The sequence below is a fragment of the Lithobates pipiens genome, unplaced genomic scaffold (assembly GCF_037356315.1).
Source record: "Lithobates pipiens isolate NorthernLeopardFrog02 unplaced genomic scaffold, aLitPip1_a1.2 Scaffold_27, whole genome shotgun sequence".
Classification (NCBI taxonomy): domain Eukaryota; kingdom Metazoa; phylum Chordata; class Amphibia; order Anura; family Ranidae; genus Lithobates; species Lithobates pipiens.
In genome coordinates, this window is record NW_027507788.1 from 228,813,734 (window position 1) to 228,829,751 (window position 16,018).

General features: G+C 47.2%; 1 protein-coding gene across 4 annotated transcripts in view; it reads right to left on the reverse strand.

Moving 5' to 3' along the window:
- Window positions 1-435: 435 nt before the first annotated feature.
- Window positions 436-16,018, reverse strand: part of TNFRSF9 (TNF receptor superfamily member 9) — a 45,375-nt gene continuing 29,792 nt past the window's right edge. For all 4 annotated transcript variants that reach the window (XM_077458360.1, XM_077458361.1, XM_077458359.1 and 1 more), the window contains 4 exons: window positions 14,749-14,815; window positions 11,343-11,458; window positions 9,169-9,306; window positions 436-4,027 (listed from right to left, as the gene is read on the reverse strand). In XM_077458360.1, coding sequence (XP_077314486.1) covers window positions 3,936-4,027; window positions 9,169-9,306; window positions 11,343-11,458; window positions 14,749-14,815 — 413 coding nt within the window. In that variant the 3' untranslated portion in view covers window positions 436-3,935. The remainder of the gene's footprint in view (window positions 4,028-9,168; window positions 9,307-11,342; window positions 11,459-14,748; window positions 14,816-16,018) is intronic.

Here is a 16,018-nt window from a genome sequence, read left to right on the forward strand (position 1 = left end):
CTGTTATTCTTGCCCTCTCAGCCTACATGTTACTGTAGTGCTCACCTCCCCAAAAGGGTCTGCTGATTTGTCCCAGCTTCCTTTCCCAGATTAGTGCAACAGCAGCCAGGCACACAGCCAGTGCCGGGAGAAGGTCACCCAGCGCCCAAGGTGAAGATGCCAAACTGCACCTCTTTGCTTTGTGATGTGTGTTCCCAATTGTCTTACCCACATACAGACTCCAGGGCAGTCTTCCATATGAAATCACTGGGCCCAGGGCAGCTGCCCCTCCTGCCCCTCCCTTGTCTCAGCCCTGCAAGGGAGTCTCACACTCTTTCTGTTGCAGTAGAAGGTGTCAGACGAATAGCTTGACAAGAACTGTTCTGTGGCGTGGACAGACCCTTTGAGTTGCAAGAAACACATGAGGAAAACGCAACAACAAATATGATGCACTCATGAAAACGATCAAATCTTTTATTTTTGCCTGGGACACATTGCTTGTTCTATGTGAAGATTCAACCTGTAACAGCTCTAAATTTAAACTTATTTTGGATATGTTACCAGTTCCAAAAACCTCTGATGAATACCTGCTATGTGTATACTGTGGGGGGCATTGCCCCCAAATATGGAACCCATTACTCATAGCAGGCCAGACATGCACTGATAACGCACCCCTTTACCAGATGTCCCACTTATACCATTTAATAACATCAGTGCCAAAAATATAAATTAAATCATCTATGTTTAAATACAATCTATAAGGAATAAAAAAATCTATAAAAAAAGAAGAGGAGATGAAGCTTGTGGGTTACTAGACCCCGGTGCAAATTGCTTTCAATTTAAAGTGGTAGTAAACCTCTGAAATAAAATAAAAAAATAGCAAAGCATATCCCTCTATAGTGTGTACTTGCCTCAGTCCAAAGCACTGAGTGTTGTTTCTGTCTGCTCTCTCCTCCCTTTGAGTCACTTCTGATAGTCTAACTGGACACTAAGCACTACTTAAGAGAGAACCCCCTCCCCCCCGCCCCCTCCTCAGCTGTGTGTGTCTCCCTATGAGGCTGTATAGAGGGGGGCGTGTCCATTCCTTCCACTCCAGTCTCAGATTACACTCAGCCCCCTGCTCTATGCTGTGCAGTGTGATGTCAGATTCCCACCCCCTGCCTTCTAGAGTTTAGAAATGCTGTCTGAATTCTGGACTTTGAATGGCTGTAGAGGAGAGAAGAGCCTCAGATAAACAGGTACAACTTATGTAGCATAATTTGTTACAGCTCTGTGTATCACCTGAGGCCAGTCACTTCCTTGGGTATATGGAAGGGTTTTCAAAACACTTTAAGCTGTTTCTTGAAACAGCTCCAAGTTACCCATTCACAACTATTTTTATGGTTACATTAACCGATCTCCTGCTTCAGATCCTGTGATAGACTCACCCGGGGCAGGGGCTTTTGGAGGGGGCTGAATGCTGGCCTCTTGCTTACCGACTATGGGCCCTATGGGCATTTGAGGGAGCTACAAGCATTTAGGAAGATGTTCCGTTATGTAATGCAAAAGGACATTATTAAAAAGACCATGACGGTCTCTGCCAGCTTGAGACTCATAATGTTGGTGTCATCAGAAAGCCACCTGTCGGGGGCCCCCTGCCATAATGTGTTTATTGTAAGTAGGTCTAGTGTGCCGCCTAAAGGTCTTTCACCCATTGTTATGTGTGCTAATTAACTCTGCTATTGTGTGAAGGTGGTCTGTGTTTATATTTATAATAATGCGTATTGTATCTTCTGAGCTAGAAGACGGCAAGTCTGACCTGAAAGGTCAAACTTCTGAGTCACTTCGGCTGGTTAAACGACTAGTTAATTAGATTGTGCCAATTTATGTTTCTGGTTACCGTTTGTATTGTTAGGGTAATAAGATCGAGGGGGAACCTCCTTCTCAAGTGTATAAAAACCTGCATTCTTGTTCAAATAAAAAAGTGTCCAGCTTTGCAGCCAAACGAGTCCTGCCTAGTTCTTGGTTGTAATATGCAGCTATAATATCTAATATCTATATTCAGACTGGAGGAAGCGGTATATGATGGTCGGAAGCACTCAGAGTGTGGGACGTTCCGTTACAAACCCATAGATTTAAAAGTTTATAAAAACATTTAAATGTTCGACACAAGCAGGGAATGCTAACTGTCACAATAGATGTGCTCTCAACCAAACTGTCAATCCATCAATGTGCAGCATCATGGCAGTTTATATTTATGATAATTTATGACAGTTTATATTTATGATAATGTGTATTGTGTCTTCTGAGCTAGAAGACGGCAAGTCTGACCTGAAAGGTCAAAACCTCTGAGTCACTTCGGCTGGTTAAATGACTAGTTAATTAGATTGTGCCAATTTATGTTTCTGGTTACCGTTTGTATTGTTAGGGTAATAAGATCAGGAGGGGGAACCTCCTTCTCAAGTGTATAAAAACCTGCATTCTTGTTCAAATAAAGAGTTCCAGCTTTGCAGCCAAACGAGTCCTGCCTAGTTCTTGGTTGTAATATGCAGCTATAATATCTAATATCTTTATTCAGACTGGAGGAAGCGGTATATGATGGTCGGAAGCACTCAGAGTGTGGGATGTTCCGTTACAAACCCATAGATTTAAAAGTTTATAAAAACATTTAAATGATCGACACAAGCAGGGAGGCACAGTGGTACAGTGGTGTAGTGGGTAGCACAGTGGTGTAGTGGTTAGCACTCTCACCTAGCAGTAAAAAGGGTTGCTGGTTCAAATCCCAACCACGACACTACCTGCCTGGAGTTTGCATGTTCTCCCTGTGCCTGCGTGGGTTTCCTCCGGGTACTCCGGTTTCCTCCCACAATCCAAAGACATGCAGGTAGGCTAATTGGCTTCTGTCCAAAATTGTCCCCAGTATATGAATGGGGACCTTGGATTGTGGGCTCTTTGAGGGTAGGGACCGATGTGAGTGTGCAATGTACAGGGACAATTGTAGACACTCAGGTTGAACTGGATGGACTGGTGTCTTTATTCAACCTTACTAACTATGAAACTATAAGCAGGGCATGCTAACTGTCGCAATAGATGTGCTCTCAACCAAACTGTCTATCCATCAATGTGCAGCATCATGGCAGTTGAAGATCAAACAGAGGCCAAGATGGCGGCTTCTTTGGCTGAAAAGGATAGGAGGGTTTACTTCCACTTTAAGCACTTTGATTGGCTTTTTCAGTTTTCAAAAGATATCCACAAACATAAGATGTATACCCAATTTCATTGGTTCCTGCCCACATTAGGAAACATCATGTATCAATCAGTCACTTATAGGAGTTTCATGCAAGTCAGTGCTTGGTGGTTGTTCTCTCAAATCCGTGCCAAATCGGTAAAGGCAATGGTAAAATGAACAACATCACCAGTATCAAGAGATAACTTTCTTCTGCAGCCATGGGGGGGGGGGGGGGGAACTCTGCAGAATGACCTTCTTTGATTGTGACCATTGAATGCCATAAGAATGTTCTTCACAAAGGCAGAATAACAGAAGTAACATTGACTCCAAGTCAACAGGAGAATTTCCATATATATATATATCAGAGTTGATCAAATTGAGATCTCCGGTTCATAGGTTAACCAGGTAAGTTCCACTTGAGATATGACGTCCTCCATTAGAGAACCTAAGAGTCTCCCAAGACAAGTTCATGGGAAAAGCGAAAACTGTATTTTTTCCACAATGGTTACAGCATGACGTTGACCTCCATCGCGTTCCATAGATAAACTCCAAGGCCAAGGATGTAGGATTGTAGCGTGTAGGACCCTTGGCCAGTGTTCCAGTTTTTTTTTTCAGCGGGTCTTGCCTCACCCCAGTCGTCCCCATGCGTTGTCATAGCAGCCGTTATCTCCGCGATGCACTTATTACGTAATGCTGTATCCAAAAATCAGCCGCTACAGAAAAAGAAAGGCGCCGAGACTTGGTCGAGTCATGGCTCTGAGGACAGGGTCTCCTCTTCTCCGCCATGTTCCTCCTCCGGGTAATGACAGCTACAGGCGTCTTCTTGTTCTGTCTGCTTAACTATTGTGCAAAGAATTTAACGAATAATAAGAAAAGGATTAGTGGGTATGTCTGGCAAAGGAAGCAAATTAGATACAATGAAAGACATTGTAATTATCCTATTAGAATAGGTGAAGGGTGACTAATAACTGTACACTTGTGCCAAGGTGCCAAGCATACACCCATGCCAACGTGCCAAGCCTACACCCGTGCCAACGTGCCAAGCATACACTCCTGCCAATGTCCCTGAAGGAGAAATCACAGAACCGTATTAATTTGGGTATGAGGGACTTTTCAGGCAGATTATATAAACAACATAAGAGATGTATAAAAACATTTTTTATTTTATTATTATTATTTTTATTGATATAATAAAATAATATTAGCATGAAAATAATGTCTGACAAAGTATCAGTGTCACTCCTCCCCTATATAGAGGTTCTTCATGTTCCACACGTGATTCAAATGCCTTGTACGGTTTGTATGTGTGGGGAATTACCAACCCGTTTCGAACACATCTTAACCACTTACCGACCGCCGCACGCCGATGTACGTCCTATTTTTTTGAAGAGGGATATCTTGGTAACGGGAGCAGCTGCTGCCACAACCGAGATATCCATCTCTTCAGGCGCCGGTCGGCTGTACGATAACGGTGGTCTCCGCGGCGGATTCGTCGCGAGATCACCGCTCCCGCCGCCCTACCGCACCTTCCGCCGCTTACCGGAGCCGTCGGTAGCGGCGGAGGCGATCGGGTCCTTTCGCTAGCTGGGTATGGAGACGAGTGAGGCTAAGATGGCCCCCCCCACTCGTCTCTATACCATAGGAGGGCGGAAGCCACGTCAAAACGTCACTTCCGCCCATACCTCTTAAAGGTATATTTTTTTTAAATGTCATTTTTTTATTTTTTTTTTGCATTTTAGTCCAAATATGAGATGTGAGGACTTTTTGACCACCCAGATCTCATATTTAAGAGGACCTGTCATGCTTTTTTCTATTACATTCCTTGTAATAGGAATAAAAGTGATCCTTTTTTTTTTTTTTAAACAGTGTAAAAATAAATAAAATCAATTAAAATAAATAAGTAAAAAAAAAAAAAGGTTTTTAAAAACACCCCGTCACGACGAGCTTGCGCACAGAAGCGAGCGCATACGTGAGTAGCGCCCGCATATGAAAACGGCGGTCAAACCACACATGTCGCCGCGACCGGTAGAGCGAGAGCAATAATTCTAGCCCTAGACCTCCTCTGTAACGCAAAAAATGCAACCTGTAGAATTTTTTAAATGTTGCTTATGGAGATTTTTGAGGCTAAAAGTTTGACGCCATTCCACGAGCGGGGCGCAATTTTGAAGCGTGACATGTTGGGTATCAATTTACTCGGCGTACCATTATCTTTCACAATATAAAAAAAAATTGGGCTAATTTTACTGTTGTCTTATTTTTTTATTAAAAAAAGTGAATTTTTTTTCCAAAAAAAAGTGCGCTTGTAAGACCGCTGCGCAAATACGGTGTGAAAAAAAGTATTTCAATGACCGCCATTTTATTCTCTAGGGTGTTAGAAAAAAAAACAATATAAAATGTTTTTGGGGGTTCTAAATAATTTTCTAGCAAAAAAAAAAACAGTTTTAAACATGTAAACACCAAATCTGAAAAAGAGGCCTGGTCCTTAAAGCGGGAGTCCGCCGGGAGTCCACAGTTTTTTTTTTTTTTTTTAAAAGCCAGCAGCTACAAATACTGCAGCTGCTGACTTTTAAAATAGTGACACTTACCTGTCCAGCGCGCCCGCGATGTCGGCACCCGAAGCCGATCTCGTCTCTCGGGTGCTGCCGCGGCCATCTTGGGTATGGGAATCAGGAAGTGGAGCCTTGCGGCTTCATTTCCCGGTTCCCTACTGCGCATGCGCGAATCGCGCTGCGCAATAAGGATGGTCCCCGCTGTCTCTGGGATCCGTGTGTTTCCCAGCAGACAGCGGGGGACTTTCGGAAAGGGGCGTAGCTTCTGCGGAAAGGGGCGTACCTTCTGCAGAATCTACGCCGGAAGTGGGTGCAGATACCTGTACTGTACAGGTATCTGCACCCCCCTCCCCCCTGAAAGGTGCCAATTGTGGCGCCGGAGGGGGGGAGGATTCCAATGAGCGGAAGGTCCACTTTAGGGTGGACCTCCGCTTTAAGTGGTTAATCAGGGGCGGGAGTACACTAATATAGAGTAAGGGAAATAAATGAATACTTATCATCCAAGCAATAATAAAAAGGTACTCCCAAGGGTATAAGGTGCTCCTGGTGGGACCGGTACGGCTGGTCTAAACCCCGGATCATTTCTGAACATACATGGACTTTGCGCTTTCATATTCATGTTCCGGGTCCTTGTGAGCTCCATATCCCCTCCCCCCCTGTCCGGATATCCTCTGGGTCTATAGACTGGGATTATATTTTATTATTGCTTGGCTGGTATTATTTCCCCCCTTTATGAGTGTACTCCTGCCCTTGATAAAGGTGTGTTAAAGTGGAGGTCCACCCTAAAGTGGAACTTCCACTCATTGGAACCCTCCGGCGCCACAATTGGCACCTTTCAGGGGGGAGGGAGGTGCAGGTACCTGTACAGTACAGGTATCTGCACCCACTTCCGGCATAGCTATCTGCGAAAAGGGGCCCCTTTCCGAAAGTCCCCCGCTGCCTGCTGGGAAACGCACAGATCCCAGAGACAGCGGGGACCATCCTTATTGCGCAGCGCGACTCGCGCATGCGCAGTAGGGAACCGGGAAATGAAGCCAAAAGGCTCCACTTCCTGATTCCCATAGCCAAGATGGCGGCGGCAGCACCCGAGAGACATTCTAGAGATCGGCTTCGGGTGCCGACATCGCGGGCGCGCTGGGCGGGTAAGTGTCACTATTTTAAAAGTCAGCAGCTGCAGTATTTGTAGCTGCTGGCTTTTAAAAAACGCGTTGGAAATCCCCCACACACACCTGTACAGGAGTTCTGAATAAAGTGTGGAGCGTGGAGAACCTCTATATATGGGATAAGTGAGAATGATACTATGTTGTTTTTTGTTATTTTTATGCTAATATGATGTTATCATTGTAATAAAAGATTTTTATTTTTTACATATTTTGTGTTGTTTATATACATGAAATTGTCACACACCCAAATGAATGCGATTCTGTGATATTGCAGTTATTGTAGCTGCTGGACCCAACACAGGCTGTTCCCTTTCTATGGGGTTTTATTATACCGTATAGCCAGATGACCTAGGGCCTAATATTGCGTCGTTTGTCGGATGATTGTACGCCTGTGCCAATTTTTTCAGCCAAATTTTACGGCCTAAATAAAACTATAGATGAAAATATACATTGTAATTAGTGACGTTATTGGGGGGACTCCCAGGATTTTGTTGGTCTAGAATTAAAGGCAAAACTTTTTCTTTTTTTTTTTAGTTTTGGAGTGGAGGTGGGAGATTTATCCTCTCTACGTGTCCCCCGTCTACCTTCATCATTAAAAGTGAAAGTGATAGAAAATCCCAAATTTTGTGCTGTCCCCAGAAAAGTAATACAGTGAGACCTTCGTTTACGAGTAACGAGGTTAACGAGCATTTTGAAAGACGATCAACTTTTTTTTTTATAATCCTGACTCGGTTTGCGAATGTTGTCTCGCAAAAACGAGCAGTATTCAAGCCAATGGGGTGTGCAGTACCGAATTTGGCCAGAGGTGCGGGGGCGCCGTTGACACTCGGAATCACTACGAAAACGCTCTGTTCCCGAGTGTTTCCGAGCCTTTCCGAGTTCAGCTGAGCTGCCCCCCGAGTATTTCCGAGGCTCTCCGGCACCCCCCCCACCTCTGGCCACATGCGGTATTGCATGCAATAGAAATCAATGCGGAACAAATTATCTTTGTTTCCATTGACTTCTATGGGGAAACTCGCTGTGATATGCGAGTGCTTTGGATTAAAAGTGTTCTCCTGGAACGGATTATGCGAGTAATCCAAGGTTCCACTGTAGAGGGGAAATCTTCCGATGGGGACACTAGTTCTGGGGACCTGGGGGGGGGGAGGGGGGCATCCAGGGGCGGACTGACAACTCATGGGGCCCCCGGGCAATAGGAGATTATGGGGCCCCCAAGCAATCCGACATTATGGGGCCACACAGTAGAAACAAACACATACATACAGTATATAATCACACAGTATACACAGACATGTTTCTATTGGCTGAGAAGGTACTGGAGAGGTGGGGCAGCTATAATCTCTGGATTTTTAGCCCAAAAGGATGTCGGTAAGGGACATTTCAGAGACAGATGTAAAAAAAAAACACTGATTTTTACATATTTTCCATGGTTTTACTGAGGCTGTCAACTTTGATGGGGGCCCCCTTGTGCCATGGGGCCCTCGGGCAGTGTCCGAGTGGCCCAATGGTCAGTCCACCCCTGGGGGCATCTAATCTCAAACGCGAGTCCCGCGATGTCTCATTCACACATCAGCGCTTTTCAAATCGCAGCAAATCTGCCCCGCGATTCAAAACACTGAAGTATGAATGTAGCCTTAATTGTAATACAGTTTTATTTTTATTTCCACACCAACAATAACGGGATCCTGGGATTTCCCTTGATAAAGTCATTTATTGCAGCGTTCCTCTCATATAGAAGAATGCAGAGCCATAGGGTCACCTTTAGTTTTATATTAAAGTAGAACTATGGGGAAAACTTTTTTGTTTCATTTTGGATAGAGTAAGGGAGGGTTAGAACCTCTGTCAGGTTTTTTTCTTTTCCGCCATCTAAATCATTGCAAATTAAGGGAATTCCCTTGGGGTCAGAAGTGACGTAAAGTCTTGTATAGTTTTGTATGCATTTCTTCCTTTCTGAGCATGCGTAGTAACTCTTACAATTCTTTTTGTAACAAAACCGTGCTAATGAAACCAAAATCGGTCGTTGAGTTCACTTCCGACAAAAAATTTTTATAGTCTGGACATCCAGCTTTTGTCTGATGAAAAAGAAAATTCGGCTGTCGGAAAGCACCGTACTAACGATCCCAAAATCAGCAGAATTTTCCATCCAATTTTCGTAGCGTGCGTACCAGGACTTAGTCGTGTCATTTCACCAGATTAGATCCCAGAAGCCCCGCCCTTTATTACAGGCGCGTTGCTTTCTAGCCATAAAATACAACAAAAAGCGACTTACTTTTCATGAATGTATTTTTGATCCTCTCCAATCTTATCGACAGGCACCAAAAAACCGCAATGAACACCAATATGATGGAAGCGACGGAGATGACAACGATAATGATGCTCTGATTATAGGACGGAATGTCTTGTGGGGCTAAAATGAGACATGAAGCAAAAATGTATTATTACAAAGAGACAATCGATTAAAGGGGAAGTCCATCCTAAGACTAAAATCGCTACATCTCCGGGCGTCTACGATCATCTCCCACTCACCTATCGAGAAATCACTACACATACCTTTTTCTGAAGCCCCTCCAGTCCGATCCCCACGCCGAGCTGTCTGTGGATCAGTGGCAGCTGGTACTAAGAAATTATTTTTTGGGTGGGGGGCAAACAAACCCTCCTCATGTCCCCGGCACTCACTCCTCCACTGTGATGGTCCCCGGCACTCACCCCTCCACAGCAACTGTCCCCAGCACTCACCCCTCCACGGTGATGGTCCCCGGCACTCGGCCTCTCCACGGTGATGGTCCCCAGCACTCACCCCTCCACAGTGACGGTCCTCGGCACTCACCCCTCCATAGTGACAGTCCTCGGCACTCACCCCTCCACAGTGACAGTCCTCGGCACTCACCTCTCCGTGGTTTCGGTCCCCGGCCTTTCCAGGTGATGGTCCCCGACACTCGGCCTCCCCGCGGTGACGGTCCCCGGCACTTGGCCTCCCTGCGGTGACAGTCCCCGGCCTCTCCGCGGTGACAGTCCCCGGCCTCTCCACGGTGACAGTCCCCGGCCTCTCCACGGTGACAGTCCCCGGCCTCTCCACGGTGACAGTCCCCGGCCTCTCCGCGGTGACAGTCCCCGGCCTCTCCGCGGTGACAGTCCCCGGCCTCTCCGCGGTGACAGTCCCCGGCCTCTCCACGGTGACAGTCCCCGGCCTCTCCACGGTGACAGTCCCCGGCCTCTCCACGGTGACAGTCCCCGGCCTCTCCACGGTGACAGTCCCCGGCCTCTCCACGGTGACAGTCCCTGGCACTCAGCCTCCCCACAGTGACGGTCTCCTGCACTCGGCCTCTCCGCGGTGACGGTCCTCGGCCTCTCCGCGGTGACGGTCCTCGGCCTCTCCGCGGTGACGGTCCTCGGCCTCACCGCGGTGACGGCCCCCGGCCTCTCCGCGGTGACGGCCCCCGGCCTCTCCGCGGTGACGGCCCCCGGCCTCTCCGCGGTGACAGTCCCCGGCACTTGGCCTCTAAACAGTGATGGTCCCCGAACGTCCAGATCGACACACACACACAGGCCGAATGTCGGACGGTATTTTTTGAACTGCCCATTGTCTCCTGACATTCTGCCCCTGTGTACGGGGCTTAAAGTGGATGTAAACCCTCCATATCCCCAGTGAAGTGATCAGCCTCAGATGATACACAGACAGGAAACAAATCTCCCTACAGAAGTATTACATCTTTATCTGCTGTCTTCAGCTTGCTATAATACTTCATGTCCTGGTCAAGATTTTTTTCTTCCTGTTCAGCACTGGGAGTGGATTCTTTGCATACACTGTGTGACTGCTGATTGGAGGAAAGGCAGAGGAAGGAAGGAATGTGAAGAGCTGTGCTGTGAATAGACACGCTCTCTGCTAATCTATTTATAGCACCCATCCGGCCAGAAAATTCTGCCTGGTTTTATCTCGGTTAACAGAGGACTTGTCAGAAGTTATCATGCTGATAACAGAAGAACGGAGCAGCAGAAAGACACGGGACTTAGGGCTTTGGGGAGAGATAAGTAAACACTACAGATAGATGTGCCCAGCTCTAATTTCATGAATCGGGTTTACATCCACTTTACGCGTCCCCAATCCTCGCGACTCATTTCCCCGACTAGACTAAGATGATTTCTCTGAAGACTCACGATCAACTCGGCCCGACCTCCTGAGAGCTAAACAAGACCATGAGCAGTGCATGGAGTATGATACTGTCAGAGCTGCAGGTATGATTTGTATTACTTTCTCCTCCCCCCCCCCCCCTCTAACCAGTAATAGACACTTCCCAATGTCAGGCTGATATTGGATTTCAACTGGTGTGCATATGATGATAGACAATCAGTATATAGAAGGGTTATAGAGAGCAAAGCTTATAAAAAGGGAATGTAGTGACTGTTGAGTGAACACGGAGGTGGGCTGAGATTTGGGGGACTTACGTGTCGCGGTGACGGCGGCGGATGATGACGCCGGGATCTCGGTAGGTTTGGGCAGGCAGACCACATCCGATGTAATAGTTCCATTCACATAAATGACGGCGTTTATGGCTGAGCAGCTGTGAGGGGAGAAGAGTCGTCAGACGATCGAAACGTTCACAGATCACTACAGAATACATCTCAAAGGGAATGCATTGTTGTTTTACATTCATTTTCTGTAGATCGGTCATTATTATGATCAGAAATAAAAAAATAAAAAAAAAGGTACAGTGTCTTGAAAAAGTATTCATACCCCCTGACATTCCCCACATTGTGTCATGTGACAACCAAAAACATAAATGGATTTTATTGGGATTTTATGTGATGGACCAACACAAAGTGTCACATAATTGTGAAGTGGAAGGAAAATGATAAATGATACAAATAAATATGTGAAAAGTGTGGGGGAGGGGCATTTGTATGGCTCCCCCCTCCCCCCACGGAGTCAAAACTTTGTAGAACCCCCTTTGTATTCAGCCCCCCTTTACTCTGATACCCCTAACTAAAATCTAGTGGTACCAATTGCTCTCAGAAGTCACCTCATTAGTAAATAGAGTCCACCTGTGGGGCATTTAATCCCTTTTTTTCTTTTTGGAATGTCATTAAATTCATCTTTTTATTTTATTTTAGTCTTCAGTCACAGCAGAGCAGTGTGAAGCGTTGTAGTGCGCCACATACAGGTTGTGGCGGTGTATGTCATACGTTTATCGGCACAGTGGTATGAACAGGGCTATAGATAAGGGGGTTCCACCAGTCCTCCTATATAGGGCCCAGGCCACCGGGGGGGGGGGTTTGTGATCGGCACAGCGGAGCGACAATTACTGGAAGCAAAATTACTGGAACCAATCCCTTGTAGGGCTCTCTCTGCAGCAGCTGAAAGCTCATTTCTTCTCTTTTCCCTCCCACTGGCTTTCAGCTGCTGCAGAGAGAGCCCTACAAGGGATTGGTTCCAGTAATTTTGCTTCCAGTAATTGTCGCTCCGCTGTGCTGATCACACTCCCTGCCCACATATGATTCACCCCCCCACCACCCCCTGCTGGCCTGGGCCCCCATATAGGAGGACTGGTGGAGCCCCCTTATCTATGGCCCTGTTCATACCACTGTGCCGATAAACGTATGACATACACCGCCACAGCCTGTATGTGGCGCACTACAACGCTTCACACTGCTCTGCTGTGACTGAAGACTAAAATAAAATAAAAAGATGAATTTAATGACATTCCAAAAAAAGAAAGAAAAATGGGGCAATAGATAAGGGGGCTCCACCAATCCTCCTATATGGGGCCCAGGCCAGCGGGGGAGGGGGGGCAGGCAGCTGGGTGAATCATATGTGGGCAGGGAGGGTGATCGGCACAGCGAAGGGACAATTACTGGAACCAATCCCTTGTATAGCTCTCTCTGCAGCAGCTGAAAGCTGGTTTCTTCTCCTTTCCCTCCTGCTGGCTTTCAGCTGCTGCATAGAGATCCATACAAGGGATTGGTTCCAATGGTTCCAGTAATTGCCCCCCCCCCTTGTCACACCCTCCCTGTGCACCATAAGTTTCCCCCCTGCTACCTAGGCCACCCCCCTTTGCCTGTGCCCACGCCCCCTGCAGTGCACTGGTTTCCCTCCTCTTGTTCCTACCAGCAGCTGCAAGGATGGGATTGGACAGGTAAATATGTCACATTTACCAGCCCCTTCCTTTCCTGACTGAACACAATGAGTGATCGGTACTGATCTCTCACTGTGTTCATTCATAAACTGAAGCATAGAAAACTGTTTTTTGCACTGGGGGGGGGGTGTCTTGTCAGGTTGGCTGTATGGGGCCCTGTGGTCTCTAACAGTAGCCCTGGGTATGAACTGAACACATAGGACTAAAGGCAATGCTCATCAATGTGATTGAACAGTGATGGGTGTATATGCTGCGATTGGGCTGTAAGGGCTGTATTGGGCTTAACTAAAATCGTTCCATTTTGGGTCAACAGCGACCCCCCTGCCCCCAGAAGACAGTTGGGACATCAAAGCCCCGCACTTACCCCATTTAGGAAGCGGGCGGGTAATGCCCTCCTGTGCATTATGAAGACTTCCCCCATGCATCTCCCTCCTCCTCTTCCTAGGCGTCCAATAGGATCACCTGTCCTTTCAGCCAATTGGGAAACGGGTCTCAGACCTGCGCTTGCTGATTGGCGGAGAGGCGATTCAGTGTTAGAATAGCAAATGAATATTCACTGTTCTAACACACTTGGGTGGGCTCCGAGCGCAATGCTCTGCTACCGGAGCCCACCCTATTTTGAAGCCTATTCGAGGCTTCTGGCTCCAATCAGGTGCTCCAAAAAAACACCCCCACCACCGTAATTCATGCGCTCGGCATCCTGAAAGGGGCCGGACACATGCATAGGGGGTGGCAGCAGGGATGGAAAGGGCAGGCGGATCCTTGATGGACGGGCCCGCCCAGGCATGTACTGGCCATCGGGACTACAGGGAGTTTCCCGGTGGGCCGATGGCTCGGTGGGCCGGTCAGGTGCAGTCCTGGAGCCGCTCCTCTCTGACAGTGAGTGATCGCAATTTCACTCCTGTTAGGCGAAGCAGCTGCCGTCACTTGCTGGAGAGAGCATTAGGCTTTCTGCTCCCTCCAGCCTGCAGGGGGAGATAGACAGCTGGCAGATGTTCCATCCTCTCTCCCCTTATCACTTGTCACTTATCACATGGCTGGAGAGAGGAACGAGAAGCTGCCTTCAAAACTGTGAGTACACGTGGGAGGGGGAGGAGAGGGAGGACACTCTGATGTAAGGGTAAGTGCTGATGGAGACACTCAAAATTAGTGGGCCGTTCATGATGAAGTCCAGGGCCAAATTTTTGTCCCAGTCCAGCCCTGGGCCCCCCCCTGCTCCTGACATGTTCACAGCTACTACTGTGAGTACTGCTGGTGCTCTTTCACTTCCATTTCTATGAATGCCACCAATAAAAATGAAGAGTGGCAAGTTCCTGTGGCTCTCTTTTTTGGGAATTCCCAGATTTCTGCTGCCATCCAAATCCAAACTTGCAGATCGATCGGCTTGCCTTCAGTCTGGCTCGGTGTGTTTGTAGGGCCGCGGACCGCGCTGTCCTACTCTGAGAAGGGCTTTAATAGCCTGATATACAATGAAAACGGTGCTGTGGAAAATGCTGCCATTGTTTGAACTCAGGAAATACATAATAAGTGAGGCGGGGGGGCGCTGTGGTTACAGGTGTGATAATTATCGAGCGTTCGGTGATCCGGCTACTAACCACTCATTGCACACGGCACTTCAATCTGTCAGACCGCATTGTACAGCCGGCAGCAGATCTTAGGGTCTCTCTGACCCATAAAATATACAGCAGTTTATATGGTAATAAAAGTCCAGTCCTTACTTTTTCCAGGGCCGGCAGGTTCCTTCCCAGCCGGGGTTAAAGGTGCCATAAGGACAATTCACACAATCTGTAGAGAAACATGAAATCATCGTTTCAATGTATTCTATTCTTCAATAAGATACAAAACTTCTAGAACTGCTATATTATTATATAAAACAGAATACGCAGGAACTGTCCAATCAGCTTTTTCCTGTACTTTTATTCAGCAGGGCAGAAAACTGAGTTTTCTATGCAGGGGGGGCTTTATATAGGACATCCATCCATAGCATCAAGAAAACATCCGCTCATCCGAGGTCCTAACTAAACTCAAATCCATTCCTGACTAACAGACTTCCCTCAAATGGCTTCCTCAGTCTAAGTCCTTGTACACACGGTCGGAGAATCCGTCGGAATGTGTCCTATCGGACCGCGTTGTCGGATAATCCGACTGTGTGTGGTCTGCATCGGACTGATTCCGCCGGAATATCCGTTGGACCCAATTTTCAAACTTGCTGGAAATATTTTCCGACAAACTGCTCCGATTGGACATACTCCGATCATGTGTAGAGAGTTCCGATCAGACCAAGTGTCACGCATGCTCAGTTCAAATTCCTACATCATAGCCATTGGCTACTAGCCTGAATGTAGTCCCATCATAACGAAATAACGTCATCACGTTCTGAATGATCGGATTTTTCGACAACTTTGTCTGACCGTGTTTATGCAACAGTTTCGGACACAATCCGACGGTCGAAATGTCCGACCGTGTGTACAAGGGCTAACAGGCAGATCTTCTATCCATTTAGTGTTCCGTCATCAATCAGCCTTTTCACCCAGCAGCAGGATCCCACAGCCCTGAGCTCCGGCCCATCCATCACCCCACATATATTAGAAACAGAGAGAGTCCTGATCATCAGTCAGATCACATAAAATCTACACAAAAACAGAAAGCAATTATCTGCAAATCTCATATTTTATTCACAATAGAAAACAGCAACACATCTCAGAGAAGTCAGGCCAGGGTCATGTTTAGCACAGTGGGGGGGTCATGTTTAGCACGGTGTAGAGAAGTTGGGGTGGGGGGGTCATGTTTAGCACGGTGTAGAGAAGTTGGGGTGGGGGGGTCATGTTTAGCACGGTGTAGAGAAGTTGGGGTGGGGGGGGGTCATGTTTAGCACGGTGTAGAGAAGTTGGGGTGGGGGGGTCATGTTTAGCACGGTGTAGAGAAGTTGGGGTGGGGGGGTCATGTTTAGCACGGTGTAGAGAAGTTGGGGTGGGGGGGTCATGTTTA